Source organism: Suricata suricatta, chromosome 9 (genome assembly GCF_006229205.1).
Source record: "Suricata suricatta isolate VVHF042 chromosome 9, meerkat_22Aug2017_6uvM2_HiC, whole genome shotgun sequence".
NCBI lineage: Eukaryota > Metazoa > Chordata > Mammalia > Carnivora > Herpestidae > Suricata > Suricata suricatta.
In genome coordinates this window covers 111,269,023-111,286,686 of record NC_043708.1, presented here as the reverse complement: position 1 = coordinate 111,286,686, position 17,664 = coordinate 111,269,023, and the positions used below count along the sequence as shown (strand labels likewise).

The following is a 17,664-nucleotide window of genomic DNA, read 5'->3' as shown; positions in this document are numbered from 1 at the left end:
TGAGATTCTGACCTATAGTTTGAGCTTTTCCTCTTGAACCCATAGGGGATAGGGCTGTTGGGTTGGGAGTGGAGAGAGCAAGTCTCTGATGCCCCTCATCTGGATATTTCCAAACTGGCACTGGTCTTCCAAAGCTAGCAGGCGTGGTCAGCAGGGCACTGGCACTGACATATTTTTGGCAGAGTCACAGCCCTAAATGTCTCAGTCCTCACCTACCATCCTAAAGAATTAAATGAGTCCTTTTTGTGAATGAGTCCTTTTGTGTGTGTGTGTGTGTGTGTGTGTGTGTGTGCATGCGCACACATGCGTGTGCACACACACATGATGCGAATGGGACAGGATGGCAGTGGGTGTGACAGTTTTGAGCAGTGGTGTGAGTTAAGGACACATGTATATATGTCGCTGGGAGAAGTATCTTCCTTCTCTGAGTATAATTTTTTTTTTTTTTTTGGAAAAGGCCAGAAATCATTTAGAACTATCTGGGGACAAAATGCTCTTGGAATTAGGGAGGTAAGGTGGGCGGAGCAGCAAGAGGGAGGCTGTTTTTTTCTCCAGAAGTTCCAGTGTGAATCATGGGCCCTAGTGTGTATAGAGACAGCACATGGGGGAGTGGACAAAGCTCAGGCTTTGAGCCCAGACACACTTAACTTGGGCAAGTCATTCTACTGCTCTGAGCCTCAGTTTTTCTCAACTATGATTAGGATAATAATCCCTAACCCACACAAAAGAGGCCTCCTGGGAATCAGAACCTGGTGTCCCAATGTGATTTCTCCAAGGAAGGCCCTCATCCATTTATCCATATACATTCACAGTTTTGTCCCTGATAGAGGTGGCAGGGGAGGGGGGGGGGGATGTAACTTTCAATGCAGCTGGTGGGCCAAATATCACCAAATTAAATACTTTCCCAAAGAGTCTGGGACTGGTTTTCCTATTTAGGCATCAGCGTACTCAGTCAGAAACCATAATCCCTGGACTCCTTTCAAGGGTGGCTTCCTATGCCTGATTGCTGTGGCCTCTGGAGGCTCAGAGGTGAATCGGATAGAGTGATTGCCCTTAGAGAGCTCTATCTACAGAGCTCTGTTCCAGAGGGGATTGCCACCAGGCTGGCGTACTCAGGAGAGCAGGGAGTATCCGCAAAATCTGTTTCTCTGAGTGGGAGTAAGTACTCTGGTGGCAAATGTTCCATAGTATACCACTTGCTGTTTTGGCTTACCGTCATACACTTGGGCCTTTGGCCTCCACAGAAGCTCAAAACTTTACTAGGGGTATTAAAGGACATTTTATTATCACATTTGATCTTCATAACCGGGCAAGGATTGCTGTGACACTCTTGGGTTGGACAGGAGGCTAATCTAAGGATAAGAAGAAGAGACTAAGTGAGAACCATGTGATTTCACCTTAAAGACTAATATTTCTGTTCTACCTCTCTGCCTCATCTGTGTCAACAGATACATTTACACAGTATCTGTTATGCCTTCATCTAGGGCGGAACTTCTTGGGAAATAGAACAGACATCTGACATGGGGCTCCAGACATCGGGAGATCTCTATTCTGGAATTAGAAAAACTTGGTTCTCACCCTAGGGAGCCCCCAGTCTGGGAATGGACCTTGACCTCCATGGCCCTGCCAGGTGCTAGACTTTCCACTGAATACACAGTCCTCATGTCCTGGCCTTCCCCCCTCCACACCATTTCATTCAGTGATTCCATCAACAAAATTACCTCCCAAATTCTAGTCCCCACTTCTCCTGGGATAACCACTGCCCTTTCCAAATCAGTATTTCTTCCCATCTGTCCTCTCCCCTTAGTGGCAAGCTTCCCTCCCCATCAGAAAACCCCCCTTCCTCATGAACCCTGAGTGGGGGAAGCGTCCTTAGGGCTTTTTTACTCCAATTTCCATCCCCATTTCACAGGAGGGAAACAACCCCAAGAGGGAAGAAGTACTTGCCTAAAGATACATCACCAGTCACTGGCCAGGCTGTCTAGAACTCAGATTACCCAACCATTAGCCTCCAACTCTCCTACCTCTTCATATACCAGGCCACTGACTCTTTTCCTCCACGATCCAAACTGAATTGGTCACTCAGGCCCCTTGAGTCTCTCTCAACACATCTCTCCTTTTTTATTCTTTTTGCTTCCTATTGCCACTGCTTATTGGGCAGCCTAACTGGCATCACCCCCTCTGCACACAGGACTCTAAGGCCCTTCACATTCTGTACACCCCACATTGGCCACACAAACATCCTTTCCTTGATGCCTCAGTCAACAGATCTTTCTTGCTCACTCTGTGTGCTCTGGCCCCAGGCTCAGCTCTGTTGAGCATAGATATGTTAGAGTAGCCTTTTTTGACTTCTGGTTGAAAGTTAGGACAAATGCAAATAATTTAGGGAAGGATCTGAGTCAGAGCTTATGACTTGAGGGCCACTGAAAGTAGGCAAGGCTTTCTGAATTGGGTAGCTGGGAGAGAGAAAAGCAATTTTCCTTTGGCCCCATCACCTACCTCCCCACCCACCCCCACCAAAAGATGTAACTCTGTTGTCTCTAAACCCAGCATTAACGACAACCTTTGTGCCCTGCCTTCACTGCCTATAGGCACTCCTCACTCAGCTACTGGGATGTTGACCAACCTAAACCATAGTTCTGGGCCTGTAGTCCTGGGACTATGCTGCTCGTACACTGTGTTGTGCAAGTCTAAGAATTTTAACCAGGTATTAAAGTCTTCTGCTGTTTGATTCCACTTTCCAACCATGATTTTCATTACTATAGCCACACTCAAAAGTTCTTAATAATGTTTCCATTTACCCCTTTTCGCCCTTTGCTGAAAATTACCTGCCCCTTCTTTTCTGCCTAATGAAAGCTCTAAGACCCTACGTGAGTGACATCTCCTCCACGAAGACTTTTCCAGTTTTCCTCAGCTAGAAGAATCTCCCTGCTCTGAGCTCCCATAAATGTCTATTTATACATACATTTCTGCCTTGCCTTACTTAGCTCTTGTCGTAGCATCAACTTGGGTAGGTCTACTCTTGAAGGGTATACAGTGAGCATCTCATCCAGCCTCTGTAATTGCACTCAGAAGCAGGTGCCGTATGAATGTGTCTGCCGCACCCACGGTAGGTGCTCAGAGAAGCGCCTGTTGCCTCAATGCAGGACTTCTCGCTTACACCATTCATTTTTAGGCAGACGCCTAACAGAATGCGCCGGACACGGTGAGGTTGCACAGCCAGGGGAGTCGGGGTACATTCTAGCCAGGCGCTAGGGTGTCCCTACCAACCTCCCCCTACTCAGCTCCAAATGGGGTGTGAGTGTGAAGGAAGTGGGGCCGGTTAGCTCCACTAGCTCCTCCTCCTAGTCCACCCTGCGGATCTCTGAGTCTCAGGTCCCCTTCCCGTTCTAGGGTCTCAAACTCGAAGCGACGGTGCGGGAGAGATAGGGCCTCTGCCACAGATGCGCTTCCCACTCGCGGCTAGTTTAATTTATTTCTGTGTTTTTGGAGGGAGGGAGCGTTCAATGAAGGGGAAGAGGTGGAGCGAGGGCAGGAGGCGTGCCCAGGCTGACTGACGTTAGCGCTGGGGAGCCAATGGCCCGTGGGGGGCGTTCCCCCCCATTCAGGACTCCTCGCCTGGCTCGGAAGGTATGTTAAACAGCTGCTTTTAATTTGGTCTCCCCAATCTCGGGCGTTTGGGGGGCTAGCCCGTTGGCCAGTCGTTCTGGCCGGTCCGCCACGGTGCGGGCGCCGCGGGCCCCGGGACAGAGCTAGGGGAGGCTCGGAGTCCGGCGGCCGAGGGAGGCTCGGGGCAGGCCAGGAAGGAGAGCTCTTGGCGCCGCCCGCTCACCAGTGTGTGTGTTTCCAAGCCGGGCCAGATTCGTGGGGAGGGAGTCGGCCAGGCCTGGGGTCGCCAGTGCGCTGGCCGTGCTGCCTAGTTTATTTCACCGAGCAGTCGGTTTCGGTAGGTTTCGGCGGCGGACTGGGTGAGGGGCGGGCAGGGGGAGATTTCCTCCCACCGCGCTCCTGTAATGCCTTAAAAAAAAAAAAAATATATATATATATATTGTAAAGATGAAAATAGGGGCTATTCCGTACACCGATTGGAACCGAGCCCGGGCTGCGGCGCGCGGGCTCGGCAGGGGGCGGCGGCCTGAGCCCGGCGGGCCAGGCCCACTCAGCCCGTGGCGCCGGCAGTTGGTCGAGAGCTGGAGTTAGCGAGCGAGCCGGAGCCCGCGGCTTTCCCCGCTAATCGTGCTGGGCGAGGGCGGCAGCTGCCGAGAGGATTTTGTTTCGGTCCGCAAACTTGTAGGAGGGGGCGGTGGGCGCGATCCGGAGAGGCGCGGGCGCCGTGGGCCGCGGTTGTTATGGACTCTGGGGGCGGGGGCAACGCCGGACTTGCGGGAGGGGCGGCAGGGGGAGGAGGAGGCTACCGGAAAGAGCCCCTCGCGCCTGGGCACCAGCTTCGCGTGCCGGTCTGTGTTCTCCGAACTCCCGGGTCGTGGCAGTGGAGCCAGCATTCGGCGCCGGAACCCGCCAGGCCGCGAGCCCGCGCGGAATTCGGCCCGGGGGTGTGGAAAACCTCCAGGAACTCGGCGGCAGCTTCGACCCGCGGCCCCAGCTGATCCCCTTGCAAACATGGAGCTGCCTCCTTCCCCGCCCACCCCAAGGCGGTGGCGGTGGCTCCCTTCCCCTCCCCTGGCCGTGCCGCTCGCCTGCGGATGGTGCGGGGGCGGGGGCGCGGGCGTGTGAGCGCGCCCACGAGGGGTGGCCTGAAAGGGGCAGTGAAGGTCGGAAACTGGGAAAACAGTCTCCACGCTCGGATTCGGGAAAAGGAAATGCATCAGCGGGCGGGGAGGGGCGCGGGGGGCGCGCCTGTCAGCCGGGATGGCGGCCGAGGGCTGGAAGGCGGGGCGCCGGCGCTAACCGCCGGAGTCGGGCGGGGCGCAGCCGGGAGAGGAGGTGCCGGGGCCCGGGCCCACGGAGCGCCGGGGTGCCCCTGCCTCCACTCCTTGGCCTAGCCTGTTTACTATCTACTCCAGCCACGGCTTGTGCAACCCGCCTGGAGGGGAGCTGAGGGGCGGGGCCTTTCCCTCTCTCTTCCACCCACCTCGGGCTCCTCTGGAGGGCCCGCCTTCTCTTGTCTTCCATTGGCTGGGCGAGACTCCCTTTTTGACTTCTCGGTTCTCGACTGGATGACATTCTCTTGAGCTCCGCCTATCGGAGGCCGGGCTGGAGTTTAAGTTGCTAGGATTTTTTTTCCGTGAAGGGCGGAGGGAGGATTCCTGCGGCTTACGTGAGGCGCAAGGTCCCACCCCCACCCCCGATTGGTGAGACGGATAGTCCCGCCCCCTCCGGCAGGGTAAGCTAGGAAGGGGGGGGAATCCACCCTCTGCTCTCCGCCCCCTCCCCTAGCCTGTGTGCGCGCTCGGCACATGTGTGAGTCCCGCCTTGCTCCTTCCAACTGTCCTCCCGCCCGGAAGTCCCGGGTTGGAGTCCTTGGCGAGGGGCGGAGGGGGGTGGGGAGGGATAAAGAGGGCGGAAAAGGTACACAATGATTTCCCTAAAGCTTGAGATCTGGGAGCTTTGCGATGAAGTTCGGTTGACAGCATGAGTGGATTTGGAGGGCCTCGGCTCCACGTGTCCTGCAGAGGTTAGAAGGAGCGGGTAGATCTGGCCTTCTCCGACAAGTATTAAACTCTGACCCTGTGGCTTGGCTATTCCCGCATCTCTTGATTTCCTGGAGGTCGCCCTGAGCTTAAGCTTAAAAACGCCTCGGACGCTAGCAGCCTGTCCTTAGTTGGCTTTACTTAAAATTGAGCAACCTAAGATTGGCCTGCGTGCCTTTAGGCAAGATCCAGGGCAGTTCATCCCCTGTTGACAGAGAAGTCGGGGGCGGCCCAATCCTCCTTGGATTCAAAGTGGTTCTTGAAGTGCAGATGGGAGCGTCATGTGGTACCCAGTTCTAGTGGGGGACGGCCTAGAATGAAAGGTAACCCTCGAAAGTTCTGTGGAAGTGTTGCTTCTTCCTAACCTCCTAGAGGTTTGTCCCGAGGGTCGCTTTAGTTGGTGTGTCTTATTTTTAGAGCTCCGACCTGCTGCAGGGCTTGGATCTCATCTCTTAGCTACTCATGAAGTTCCCAGTTTACTGCCTTGTCCTTGTGGCTCGAAGCCATTCTTGGAGTCGGGCCCACCTGTTGCCAGCGCTGGTTTCTTTGCCGTCTCCGCTGGGTTGTGGAGGGAGGACAAGATAGGACCTGGGAATGGGTTCCCTGGGGCCTGCCACTTGGGGACTGACACGGCTCTCTTGAGGGAGTAGCCTTTTTGCTAGAGAGCGGGAAAATTCTAGTCCCGCCCCCTCCTTTCGTAGCGCTCCTTGAGCGCCCCCCAAAGCAGGGCCAGCGACTGTTCTCCACCCGGTTTGGTAAAATCGTCCTCCGCCGATTTTGGTAAAATAAATAAAAGCAAGTTAGACATTGCAAGCACTTTGTGTGTTTCAAGCATTATAATCTACAAAGAGAAGGCCTAGGAACTGCCATTAATCCTTGTTGGCCAAAGTAGTAGGTGAACAGCCGTTCTCATCGTTTGTCACTAACTCTGGAATTTTCATTCTTTATATAAAGTGTGGGGTGAAGGTTCATTTATGCCGTGGCCTCTTTGGTTTCCTTTATTTCGAGTCCGAATGTGCCTACAGATCTACCCCGCAGATCGCAAATGCCTTACACCTCATGCTCCGCCTTCCGGAGGCTTGCCAGGGCGGTGGCTGTTAGGGCCCTGCCTTCATTTTGGTATCTCCGCCCTCTTAGGACTACATACTCAAGTTTAGGGATTGTCGGTGTTAGAAGTGTGCAACCACTGTTAACTGGCTGGCGGGCTGGCAGCCACTGGGGCGATCTTTTCGGCTTTGGTTTCCAGCCCTTAATTCTGTACATACTGAAAGCTTTACGGATCCGATTGCTCCGGATATTTGTGTTTACAAGTAGGCAGCGTGCGGAAATTAAATTGTAAAGAAAGAACTGGATAGGATGAGGTTCTCTCTCTCTCTCTCTCTCTTTTTTTTTTTTTTTTTTTTTTTTTTTGGTAAGGGGTCCTCCATGGTGGTAGTGCTGCAGCCCCTCTTCCTTTCAAGTCCCAGAGCATCGGATCCCGGCTGCTGAGCTCCGCGCCCCCTCCTGTTTCGGGCCCTGGAACTCTCTGCGCTTCAGTCTCTAGTGTAAACATTCCACAAAAGGACTGCTAAGGTTCAGCCTCCTAGTGTGGGGCGGAGTTAGCTCCTTCCTAGACGGACGTTCTGGCTAATGGAGGCTGCTACCGGTGCCAACATATCCAATCGGCTAGTTGGGGGCGGGGCCTGCCTCACTTACGGACATTTTACCCCACATCAGTTACTTACCTTCCTGGGGCAGCGAGAGAGCCATGGGTAGCCTTCCAATGCGATGACCGGCGAGGGCGGGAGCCGACTTGTTGGGCCTGTGGCTGAGACTGCACGGGGCGGGATGTGTGGAGTCCTCCAATGAGACGTGAAGAGCTCCTCTGCTTCCTCCAATAGTGTTGAGGCTTGGGGGTGGGATTCAGCAAGTCGTCTCCAATAGGCGGGGTTGAGTTAGGGAAGCTCCCCGCCAATAGGGGCGTGGAGAAGGTGAGCGGCTTCCCCCCCCCTCCAGCAGTGGGGGAAGGGGCGGGCAGCCGGCAAGCAGGGTGCAGGGATTGGTTAAATCTTTGACGGGCGGATCATGCGGCCTGTGAGGGAGCGAAATTGAGTCTTCCCTCTGCGGGGCGGGCCGGGGGAGTGGGCGGGATTTCCCGGGTAACAGAGAAGCGGCCGCGGCGGTAGAGGCGGCGGAGACGGTTTCTCCATCTTTCCCCCCCTCCCCTTCCCCCCTCGGAGTTTCCCTCCCTCCCTCCCTCCCTCCTTCCCAGTCTGGGTACCGGGGCCTGTGACCGTTTCGTTAGCGGAGAGGAGGCTGCCAGTCCGCTTCGGCGGGCCTGTGCCCTGCTCCGTTCCCGGGGCCTCCCTGCTGAGCCCAAGGCTCACGCCGAGAGGGACACGCAGTGAGGAGCCGCCGAAGCAGCTTTGCGGTGAGAGCACGCCGGGCCGGGGTCGGGGCGGGGAGCCTAGTGGCGGGTAACACCGGACTCGAGGGTGTGTATTTTTAGGGGGGGGGCTGACCTCCTCGGCTTCCCGTAGAGCAGGCGGGCGGGAGGTGTGTGGATGTGTGAGGGGGGTGGGGGGCGGAGCGGGGTAAATCTTCGTGCGGGAGGGGGAGGAGAGCGTAGTCCCGGTGCGCGCGGAGGGGGCGGGCTCTCGCGCCGCCGCTCAGGGGCGGGGCCGGCGCGCGCGTGCGATTGTGGAGAAAGGGGCGGGGCCGGCCCTGGCTGAGTGCTGTTTGTGGTCGACCACCCCGCCTGTCCTCCCGGGGTGGGCGGGGCCTTGGCGGAGCAGCCGCGCATTGGCATGCTGGGGTTGAGGGACGAGGAAGGGGTCTCCCGCGTGTGGCTTCGGGGCGCGGCAGGGAGGGGGCGTGAAGAATGCTTTTCTCCGCCTTCTCGGGATCCGGTTGGCCGGAGGGGCCGTACAGAGCCGTGATGCCACTCCTCCTGGCCGTCTCCCCCCTCCCCCCGGTTTCCGCCTCCTTGGCAAATGAGGCGGGGTTCGGGAAAGCCCGCTGTCCGGTCTGGCTGGGAGTCGCGGCTCCCAGATCTGCCCCGCCCTACGTCTCCGTGGGGTGGGAGGGGCTCCCGCCGACTATGAGCTGCGGAGGTGTCATGACTTACTCTTGTGGCTCTGCCATGCCTTCTGCCTAGGGCAGGAGGGCCTGGTGCCAGAGCTGTTGTCTCTGCTTAGTTCCATGCAGCGTAGATGGCACCATGCAGCCTAGGAGAGTGGGAGCATGGTCACCGCCACTCCTCCCGGATTGTAATTATTGGGGCGAGGTGCTCAAAGTCTTTTCGTTGGAGTCTGCGGTGGAGTGGCTGTTCATGCTATGACCATGCTTCCGCCGCGGTGATGGTGGGGGGAAGGGCGGAGAGTCATCAGAGACTAGAAATGTGGCCGGGGACAACCTTTCTTGGAGTTCCCTGGAATGTTCAGTTACTGTGGCTGTATGGGGCGGGGTTTCCTTTGAGCCAATAGGGTGGTGGGTAATTAGACTTGGCCACTGTGTAGGTACCTTAGGTCTTAAAACCCAGTTAGCCAGAAGTCTTAACAAGGCTGAAATTTAGAAAAGGGAGGGTTAGGTTTACATTTTACTGTTTAAAATGATCTGTTTATAAAAGATGGTGATTTAAAAAAAAACTCAGACTGAATAAATATTGATTTCTTCGATGCTTGCATTTTTGAATGTTTTCATTGTACAGATGGTTCTGCTATGTAAGCTTAATTTCACAAAGAAACAAGTTGCAATTTAGGTAACTATCGGTGTTTTTGAAAAATCTCTTCTGGTTTTAATGTAGTTCTGTTAGAACATCTAGACCACTTTCTGCTTATAATCTGTAAAATACAGTGTTCTTGCCCTGTTTTATTACAGAGAGGGTGAAGTCGAGGACTAGTGTAGCTTTGTGTATGTGACTTGGTAGCATTGCTTTCCAACCTGTGTTGGGGAGTTGCCTTAGGACATTTAATTTTTAATGAACTATTTTACATGAAGCTTTTGCTCTGATGTGATACATTCTCTTTTTCTTTTAATTTTTAATGTTTGTTTATTTTTGAGAGACAGAGACAGGGAAGAGGCAGAGAGAGAGGGAGACACAGAATCCTAAGCAGGCTCCAAGCCCTGAGCTGTCAGCACAGAGCCCGACATGAGGCTTGAACTCACGAACTGTGAGATCATGACCTGAACTGAAGTTGGTGGCTGAACCGACTGAGCCACCCAGCACTCTTGGTACATTTTCTTAAGAGAAATTACATATTTTTAAAATATTTTTCATGAGAAAAAAAATGAAGGGAATATGTGTGGTTATGGACTAATATCTGAGCAAGCCCTCTAGCTGATAATCTAAACTGAAGTTAAACTCTAGATTTAGGGGCGCCTGGGTGGCTCAGTAGGTTAAACCTCCTACTTCGGCTCAGGTCAGATCTCACGTTTGTGGGTTCGAGCCCTGCGCCGGGCTCTGTGCTGACAGCTAGCTCAGAGCCTGGAGCCTGCTTCCGGTTCTGTGTCTCCTTCTCTCTCTGTCCCTCCCCCTCTCATGCTCTGTCTCTTTCTGTATCAAAAATAAATAAAACATTAAAAAAAACCTCTAGATTTATGCTTTGCTCAGTTGGGACTGAGAGCTTGCTACCCTGTGCTGTACTCACTTGAAGAGAGTTTCAAATCTCAGTTAAGGCAGTAGCAATGCCAAAGGTAGCTTTTCCATTTGAGTAATGGTGACTGTATTAGAATTGCTGTGGAGACAGAAAATCTGGGTGTATTTTTCTGATCCATAAACTGACAAAGATATAGAAGATAGTGGAGAATTTACCATGGAGGAAGGTTTGGTCAACATAGTTATTTCCATTGTTTGTGATGCTATATGTTGGGAAACATGGGAGACCTAGTTAATGCCCTTAAAGAATATGTTGTCTGTTGGTGCACCAGGGTCAGAAGTCCATCACGTGCTGTAAGAATTCAAGTAAGGGGCATGTGGGTGGCTCAGTGGTTGATCATCCGACTTTGGCTCAGGTCATGATCTCATGGTTTATGAGTTTGAGCCCCGCATCGGGCCCTGTGCTAACAGCTCAGAGCCTGGAGCCTGCTTCAGATTCTGTGTCTCTGTATCTCTCTGTCCCTCCCCTGTTCACGCTCTGTCTCTGTCTCTCAAAAATAAATGTAAAAAAAAATTTTTTTAAGAATTCAAGTAAATATGGAAACCAATTTGATAATAAACTATTAAAAAAAAGAATTCAAGTAAGAATCTGGATATACTATGTATGTTAGGAAAGTTTCATAAATGCTTCTTATCTCTCCAAATATCTATACACACACACACACACACACATTATAGTTTTGCCAGAGTTAGAGACTCCAGATAAATTGGCATTTTGTAATTAAGAAAATTTCACCTAAAGAGTAGGATTTTTTCTTTTTTAAGGAAAGAGGTGTGTAGTAATTTGTTAAGATTCCTGGCAAAGCATAGTCTTGTTTACATCTTCAGTGCAAACAGACAAGATAACTGGAGATCTTTGCAAGGCAGATGTTAATGGCTGCAAATTTTATTCGGAGCTAAAAGATTATGTCCAAGGCGTTCAGAAATCTAGTGAAGTGTTTTAAAAGACTTTCTCCAACTATATCCTCTGTCTCCTTGAGTTATAACTTTCATTTATTGAGTTCTTATTATGTCCCAGGTGCTGAGTTGGGCACTGGACATTTATTAATCCGCTTAATCTTCATGATAACCCTATCTAGTAGGTACCATGAAATCCATGTTTTGAGGATCAGGAAACAGTGACACAGAGAGTAAGTAACTACACTGGGATTCAAACCCTGGCGTTCTGGTTCCAGAGTCCATGCTCTTAACTCTATGTCTTGTCTAAGGATAGTGAACAGAAGGAGCAGTATGCTTTTAAAAACAGTGTGGTAAAATAAATATAACAAAACTTACCATTTTAAGTTTGTTTTTTTAATTTTTTAATGTTTTTTATTTATTTTTGAGAGACAGAGATAGCATGAGCAGGAGGGGGTCAGAGAGAGAAGGAGACACAGAATCTGAAGCAGGCTCCAGGCTCTGAGCTGGCTGTTAGCACAGAGCCTGACATGGGGCTTGAACCCATGAACCGTGCAATCATGACCTGAGCTGAAGCCGGACGCTTAGCCGACTGAGCCACCCAGGCGCCGCTATTTTATTTCTAAAAACTATTTTTGAGAGAGCACAATCTGGAGAGGGGCAGAGAGGGGGGACAAAGGATCTGAAGTGGGCTCTGCTCTGACAGCAGTGAGCCCTACATGAGGCTCCAAGTGACAACCTGTGAGAGCATAACCTGAGCTGAGGTCGGATGCTCAACCAACTGAGCCACCCAGGTGCCCCCATTTTAACCATTTTTAAGCGTACAATTCAGTGGTATTCGGTACACTTTGTTTTGCGACCATTGCCACCATCTATCTCCAGAACTTTGTCGTCTTCCCAAACTGAAATTCTGTACCTATTAAACAATAGCCCCTTTAAATCTTTCCCTAGCCCCGAGCACCAAGTGTCTGTGTGAATTTGACTACTCTAGGTACCTTATATAAGTGGAATCATGCCATATTTGTCCTTTTATGTCTAGCTTATTTAACTTAGAATAAGGTCTTCAGGGTTTATTCATGTTGTAGTATGTGTCAGAATTACTTTCCTTTTTTAACAGTACATAATATTCCATTACATGTATATATCATCTTTTGTTTTGTTCGTGTTCAGTGGACCTTTGGGTTGTTTCTGCCTGCTGGCTATTGTGAATGATGCTGCGATGAACATGGAAGTATAAATATCTCTTCAAGTATCTGCTTTGAATTCTTTTGGATATGTACCCAGAAGTAGAATTGCTAGATCATAAGATAATTTCTGTGTTTAATTTTTTTGAGGAACCAGCAGTGTGCTTTTTCCCTCAAAAGGGAAAAAATTGGGCCTCAGATTCTAAAGGGAAATAGAGTCACCACCCTTTTATTCACCACCTTCTTAAATAGCTCTGGGCTGACACAGGAAGTCTTTGTCCTGGAAAAGTTTACGTTCTTAGAAGGAAAGGCAAATATACACCTAATAAAATTTACTACATATTAGTGTAGGTTGATTGCCATATAAGAGTCAAGAACAAAGAGCTGAAAGGAATTCAGGAAGGAGAGACTACCCTTGAGATGGAGGAAGGGAGGACACTGAATGAGCAACAGGAGGATGAAGTCTGAAATCATAGATCCAATTGAAGTGGTTATTGAATAAATGGCTGTAGACATCTCAAAAGTACTCCCAGAAAGTGCTTTGGGGTGTTAGGAGGGGTGATATTATGTTGAAATTAGCACATGAATTGTAGTCTCTTTCAGAATTTGTGAATCCTATTCTCTTCAGTTTGCGGACCTGATTGTTTCTGCTGCTTTGGAAGGTGTTTAAGAATGATAGCGAAGAAATTATGGACTTGACACATATGTTACCGCTCCCCTGTCAAGCTCAAGATGTGTTAATATGGTCAACTGTTGTTTCCTAATACTTTTCCTTCACGTGTCTTCTTTTTTCTACTTCAATAAGTGAGTAGTAGAAGTAATATCTTAGGATTTTTATCTAGTTACAGATTTAATAAGTAATTCTGGATGTTTGTCTTTTGTTGAGGTTAAGATTATCCAGTAGCATATTGGGTAGTCTGTCATTCTGTCATTATTACGTTCTCTTCTTTCCAGTATTTCAAGGAATTTTGTTTTCATGCTGTGTTTCCTTCCTCCCTCCTTTCTTTCCTTCCTATTAGAGAGTGTGTGTGTGAGTGGAGGAGAGGGGCAGAGACAGGGAAGGAGAGAGAAAAAGAATCCCAAGCAGGCCCCACACTCAGCCAGGAGCTCAGCACGCAGCTCAATCCCCGGGACCCTGGGACCATAATCCCAGCTGAAATCAAGAGTCAAAGAGTTTGATGTGCAAATGACTTGAGCCACCCAGGTGCCCCCTTTTTAAGTATGAATTCTAATTGTCTTCAGTAAATTACTTGTCTTTTTTTTCCCCTTTATAAATGTTTATTTTTGGGGGGGGGGCACAAAGAGAGGGAGACAGAAGCACAAGCAGGTGCTGTGAGCACAGAGCCCAGTGCGGGGCTCAAACTCACGGAACTGTGGGATCATGACTTGAGCTGAGATCAAGACTCAGACCTTTAATTTACTGTGCCACCCAGGTGCCTCGATATGAACTCATCTTAATTGTCTTTTAACAACACAGTACAAACACCAAAAAACCTTGGCTTCCTTTAATTATGTAATTTCTTTTGGGGCCTTTTTCTAGACATGCCTAGTGAGATTCATTGTCATCTATAACTAAATGCATAGAGGTTTTTGTTCTTATACATTTTTGGAGCAATTGGTTTTCTTCAGCCAGAGCTGCACCAATAACTTAGTCCATCTAGACTTGGACTTAACTTTTTGCTATGTATGGCCTCAGTGCCTAGGATAAGATTGGCACACAGTAGGTGATAAGTATACAAACTGAACTCTAATTGCATTTTAAAAAAAATTTTTTTTGTTTTATTTATTTTTGATACAGAAAGAGACAGAGCATGAGAAGGGGAGGGGCAGAGAGAGAAGGAGACACAGAACTGGAAGCAGGCTCCAGGCTCTGAGCTAGCTATCAGTACAGAGCCTGATGTGGGGCTCGAACCCACAAACGTGAGATCTGACCTGAGCCGAAGCCGGAGGCTTAACCGACTGAGCCACCCAGGCGCCCCTCTAATTCCATTTTAAAGTTTGTTCACCAGAGGCTACTTCTGTTTAGTTGCAATTGGCTTCAAAGTTAGGCATTTATTAGTAGCAGTTTCTAAGGCAAACCTCTCTTTTTTGCCCCTCCCTTCCTTTGCTTTCCTCTTACCCTCACCTTTCTGTCTCACATGTCTGCATGTTATTTGTGTTTGGAGCATCATGGCTGAGGGAGCTTCTTCGATCCTGGGGCTCTCCTCCAAAAGGAAGCTTGCTGATTTGTGGGCTGTTGAAGGATATACAGGCCCATAATCCCTAATCTGCTGCTCTGGAATGCAAGATTTTTATTATTTTTTTGTTGTTGTTGTAAAATTTGATTGTGGTAAATTTGGTTCCACAACTAATTAAGGGCCACAGCCTGGTTTAGGCTGTCTCACTTGGTGCAGAAATGTGAATGTGCTTAATTAAGGAGAATTACCTTCCTGAAATCCAAACAGTGCTGGTAACTCCCAAATTTCTTAAACTGAGGACCTCTCCCATGTACTATAGATAAGTATAACCAGTGGCCTACTTCATATTTCCTCTTGGATATTTAATAGGCATTGTCTTTTTCTGTCTTTTTCATATTTGGTCTTCAGTAAGTCCTATTTGCTGTGTATTCAAAATACTCTCCAGAGTTTGATTACTTAATGCCACCACCACTATCAACCTACTCCCAACTATGACAGTGAATGCAGCTACATCTCTAGCTTGGATTATGTCAGTTACCTTAATTGTTTGTTCCCTCTTGTTTAGTTATTGCTTCTCTCCCGTCTGTTCTTTGCACAGCAATCCAAGTGAGTCTTTCATTTATTTACTTTTTAAAGCTTGTTTTTTGAGAAAGAGAAATAGAGTGCAAGCAGGGAAGGGGCAGAAAGAGAATCCCAAGGAGGCTCCCCACTATCAGCTCAGAGTCCGATTGGGAGCTCTAATAACGAACTATGAGATCATGACCTGAGCAGAAGAGTTGGACACTTAATGGACTGAGTCACCCCAGTGCTCCCCAAGCGAGTCTTTTATTTATTTATTATTTTTTATTATTTTTTTCCAAGTGAGTTCTTTAAAATCTAACTTTGACCGTGTCATTTTTCTGCTTGAAAGCTACGAATAGCTTCCCATTTCAGTCTGATTATTAAGCTCGAGTCCTTATTATGACCTCTGAGAACAAACAGGATACGTTCCCTACCTACTGCCCCACCCCCATTACTCTTCGACTTCATTTGCTACCAGTCTGTCTTTTCTCCCTTCTGCTCCATCTACACGGTCTTTTTGCTGTTCTTGGAAATTATCAAGCACATGTATGCATTAGGGTCTTTGCATTTCCTGTTCCTTCCACCTGTAAAGCTTCCTCACTGATTTCCACATGGCTAGCTCTTCACTTCCTTTACTCAAAAGTTACCTTATCAGTGAAGTATTCTTTGGTCATTCCTATGTAAAAATGTCAAAAACTCCTCTTCTTTATCTTCTTAGTGCTTGCTACAGTCTAGTGTTCTGAGCACTTTGTATATTGTCTTTTCTCCCACTAAAATGTAAACTTCATTAGGGAGCAGATTTTTGTTTGGTTTACTGGTATATCCCCAGCTCCTAGAGCAACACCTGATACATAGTATGCAGTCATTATGTTAGAGGTTGCATGAATGAATGAATGAATGATGTGATTTCCGACATAGACAATACCATATGCTACACACAGTGGAGAATACAAAGCTGGTTAAAGGTGTATGTACCCATGCCTGTTTGGGGATACACCTGTAGCTAATAGGATAAAGGCAGGATGAGGGAAGTGACACATCTTCCGACCTAGTCCTTTAGCTGTCTCAAGTCCTGTTCGTTACAGTCCTTCCTTTTTTTTTTTTTTTTAAATGTTTATTTATTTTTGAGACAGCGTGTGGGTACAAGTCAGGGAGGGGCAGAGAGAGAGAGAGAGAGAGGGAGACACCAAATTGGAAAGAGGCTCCAGACTCTGAGGTGTTATCACAGAGCCCGATATGGGGCCCAAACCCACAAACCATGAGATCATGACCTGAGCCAAAATTGCTTAACTGGCTGAGCCACCCAGGTGTTCCTTCAATGCTTTCTTTAGCTATCTTACCTTCTCTTAAACTCAGTCTGTTGTTTTATACCATTCTCAGCTAATTTATACAGAACTTGTCACATAAACTAAATGTTTGTGTCCTTTAGAACAGGGATACAGGATAATTTCCTTCTTTCATATTCCACTAGTATTAATACTTAAATTTTTTAACTTTTCATTTTGAAATAATTTTAGACTTTGGAAGAAGCTGCAGAAATAATACAAAGAATTGTATAGAGGCACCTTGATGGCTTAGTCCATTAAGCATCCAACTTTGGCTCAGGTCATGATGTTACAACTAGTGAATTTGAGCCCCACGTCGGGCTCTGTGCTGACAGCGCAGTTCCTAGGCCTGCTTCCGATTCTGTCTCCATCTCTCTCTGCCCTTCCCCCACTCATTCTCATTCTCTCTCAAAAATAAATAAACATTAAAAAAATTTTTTAATTGTCATATAGCCTTCATCCAGAGCTCCCAAATGCATCTTACAAAATTAGTACAGTGAGCTAGATCAAAAAGTTAACATCGATGCAATTTTTAATACATTTTGAATTTGAACTAAAGTTTCCTGGCCATTTTCTGCCTATAGAATCAGTATCAGTGGGACCCAATTTTAGTTTTTGAGTTTCCTTCTTTTTAAAAAATTTTTAAAATATTTATTTATTTGGGACATCTGGGTGGCTCAGTCGGTTAAGCATCCAACTACGGCTTAGCTTATGATCTCACGGTTTGTGAGTTGAAGGCCCATGTCGGGCTCTGTGCTGACAACTTGGAGCCAGAAGCCTGCTTCAGATTCTGTGTTTCCCACTCTCTCTGCCCCTTACCATCTTGAACTCTGTCTCTCTCTCAAAAATAAAATAAACATTTAAAAAAAACATTGAAAATTTTATTTATCAAGCCCAACATGGGGCTTGAACTCAGAAACTGTGAGATCATGACCAGAGCCGAAAGTCGGATACTTAACGGACTGAGCTACCCAGGTGCCTCTTTGAGTTTCTTTTTGAGCAGTATTAACTACTTGTAAAGATTTATATTTCAAGACTTGTATTCTTTATTGTAGGTCTTTGAAAGAACAGAGAGAGAATTTGCTTTTCCCTTTAATGTAATCAACTAATTTTAGATATTACCATTTACAATTCTGACTTATTATGGGATCTTAATGATCTTTGTTTTCCTATAGCTTGAGACATTTTGGTATTTCATCATCCTAGGAAGTATTTCATCATTGCTCATCAGAT

The 17,664-nt window shown here is 48.3% G+C and overlaps 2 protein-coding genes across 15 annotated transcripts in view; one reads left to right on the top strand and one right to left on the bottom strand.

Moving 5' to 3' along the window:
* Positions 1–1,266: 1,266 nt before the first annotated feature.
* LOC115302937 (proline-rich protein 2-like) lies at positions 1,267–9,024 on the bottom strand. 11 transcript variants are annotated; one of them, XR_003913728.1, is made up of 3 exons: positions 8,153–8,248; positions 7,376–7,722; positions 1,267–1,352 (listed from the first exon to the last, which is right to left on the bottom strand). XR_003913728.1 is itself a non-coding variant. In XM_029952935.1 (3 exons), exons 1-3 carry the CDS (start codon positions 8,437–8,439, stop codon positions 1,287–1,289), a joined length of 543 nt encoding a protein of 180 aa, XP_029808795.1. In that variant the 5' UTR covers positions 8,440–8,665; the 3' UTR covers positions 1,267–1,286. The 11 variants fall into 11 exon arrangements, 8 of the variants coding, with proteins under 8 accessions (XP_029808795.1, XP_029808798.1, XP_029808796.1 ...); XR_003913727.1 differs by lacking the exon at positions 8,153–8,248 and adding an exon at positions 7,912–8,131; XR_003913729.1 differs by lacking the exon at positions 8,153–8,248 and adding an exon at positions 7,912–8,131 and having other exon boundaries at positions 7,376–7,539.
* The window catches only part of SIN3A (SIN3 transcription regulator family member A), a 70,417-nt gene continuing 56,365 nt past the window's right edge, over positions 3,613–17,664 (top strand). For 3 of the 4 annotated variants that reach the window (XM_029952929.1, XM_029952926.1, XM_029952927.1), the window contains exon 1: positions 7,869–8,061. The gene's annotated coding sequence lies outside the window, so the exon portion shown is untranslated. Of the gene's footprint in view, positions 3,631–7,868; positions 8,062–17,664 lie in introns of those variants that run through there. The other variant, XM_029952928.1, reaches the window with a different exon arrangement.

What these genes read in the sequence shown, in the direction of transcription:
- LOC115302937 (XM_029952932.1), bottom strand. Translation starts at nt 8,439, where the DNA reads ATGCCAATGCGCGGCTGCTCCGCCAAGGCCCCGCCCACCCCGGGAGGA. An exon ending in CTCTACGGGAAGCCGAGGAG is followed by an intron (nt 7,566 to 8,152) that starts GTCAGCCCCCCC and finishes CGCCTATTGGAG; the next exon opens with ACGACTTGCTGAATCCCACC. An exon ending in TCTCTCGCTGCCCCAGGAAG is followed by an intron (nt 6,210 to 7,375) that starts GTAAGTAACTGA and finishes TCCACAACCCAG; the next exon opens with CGGAGACGGCAAAGAAACCA.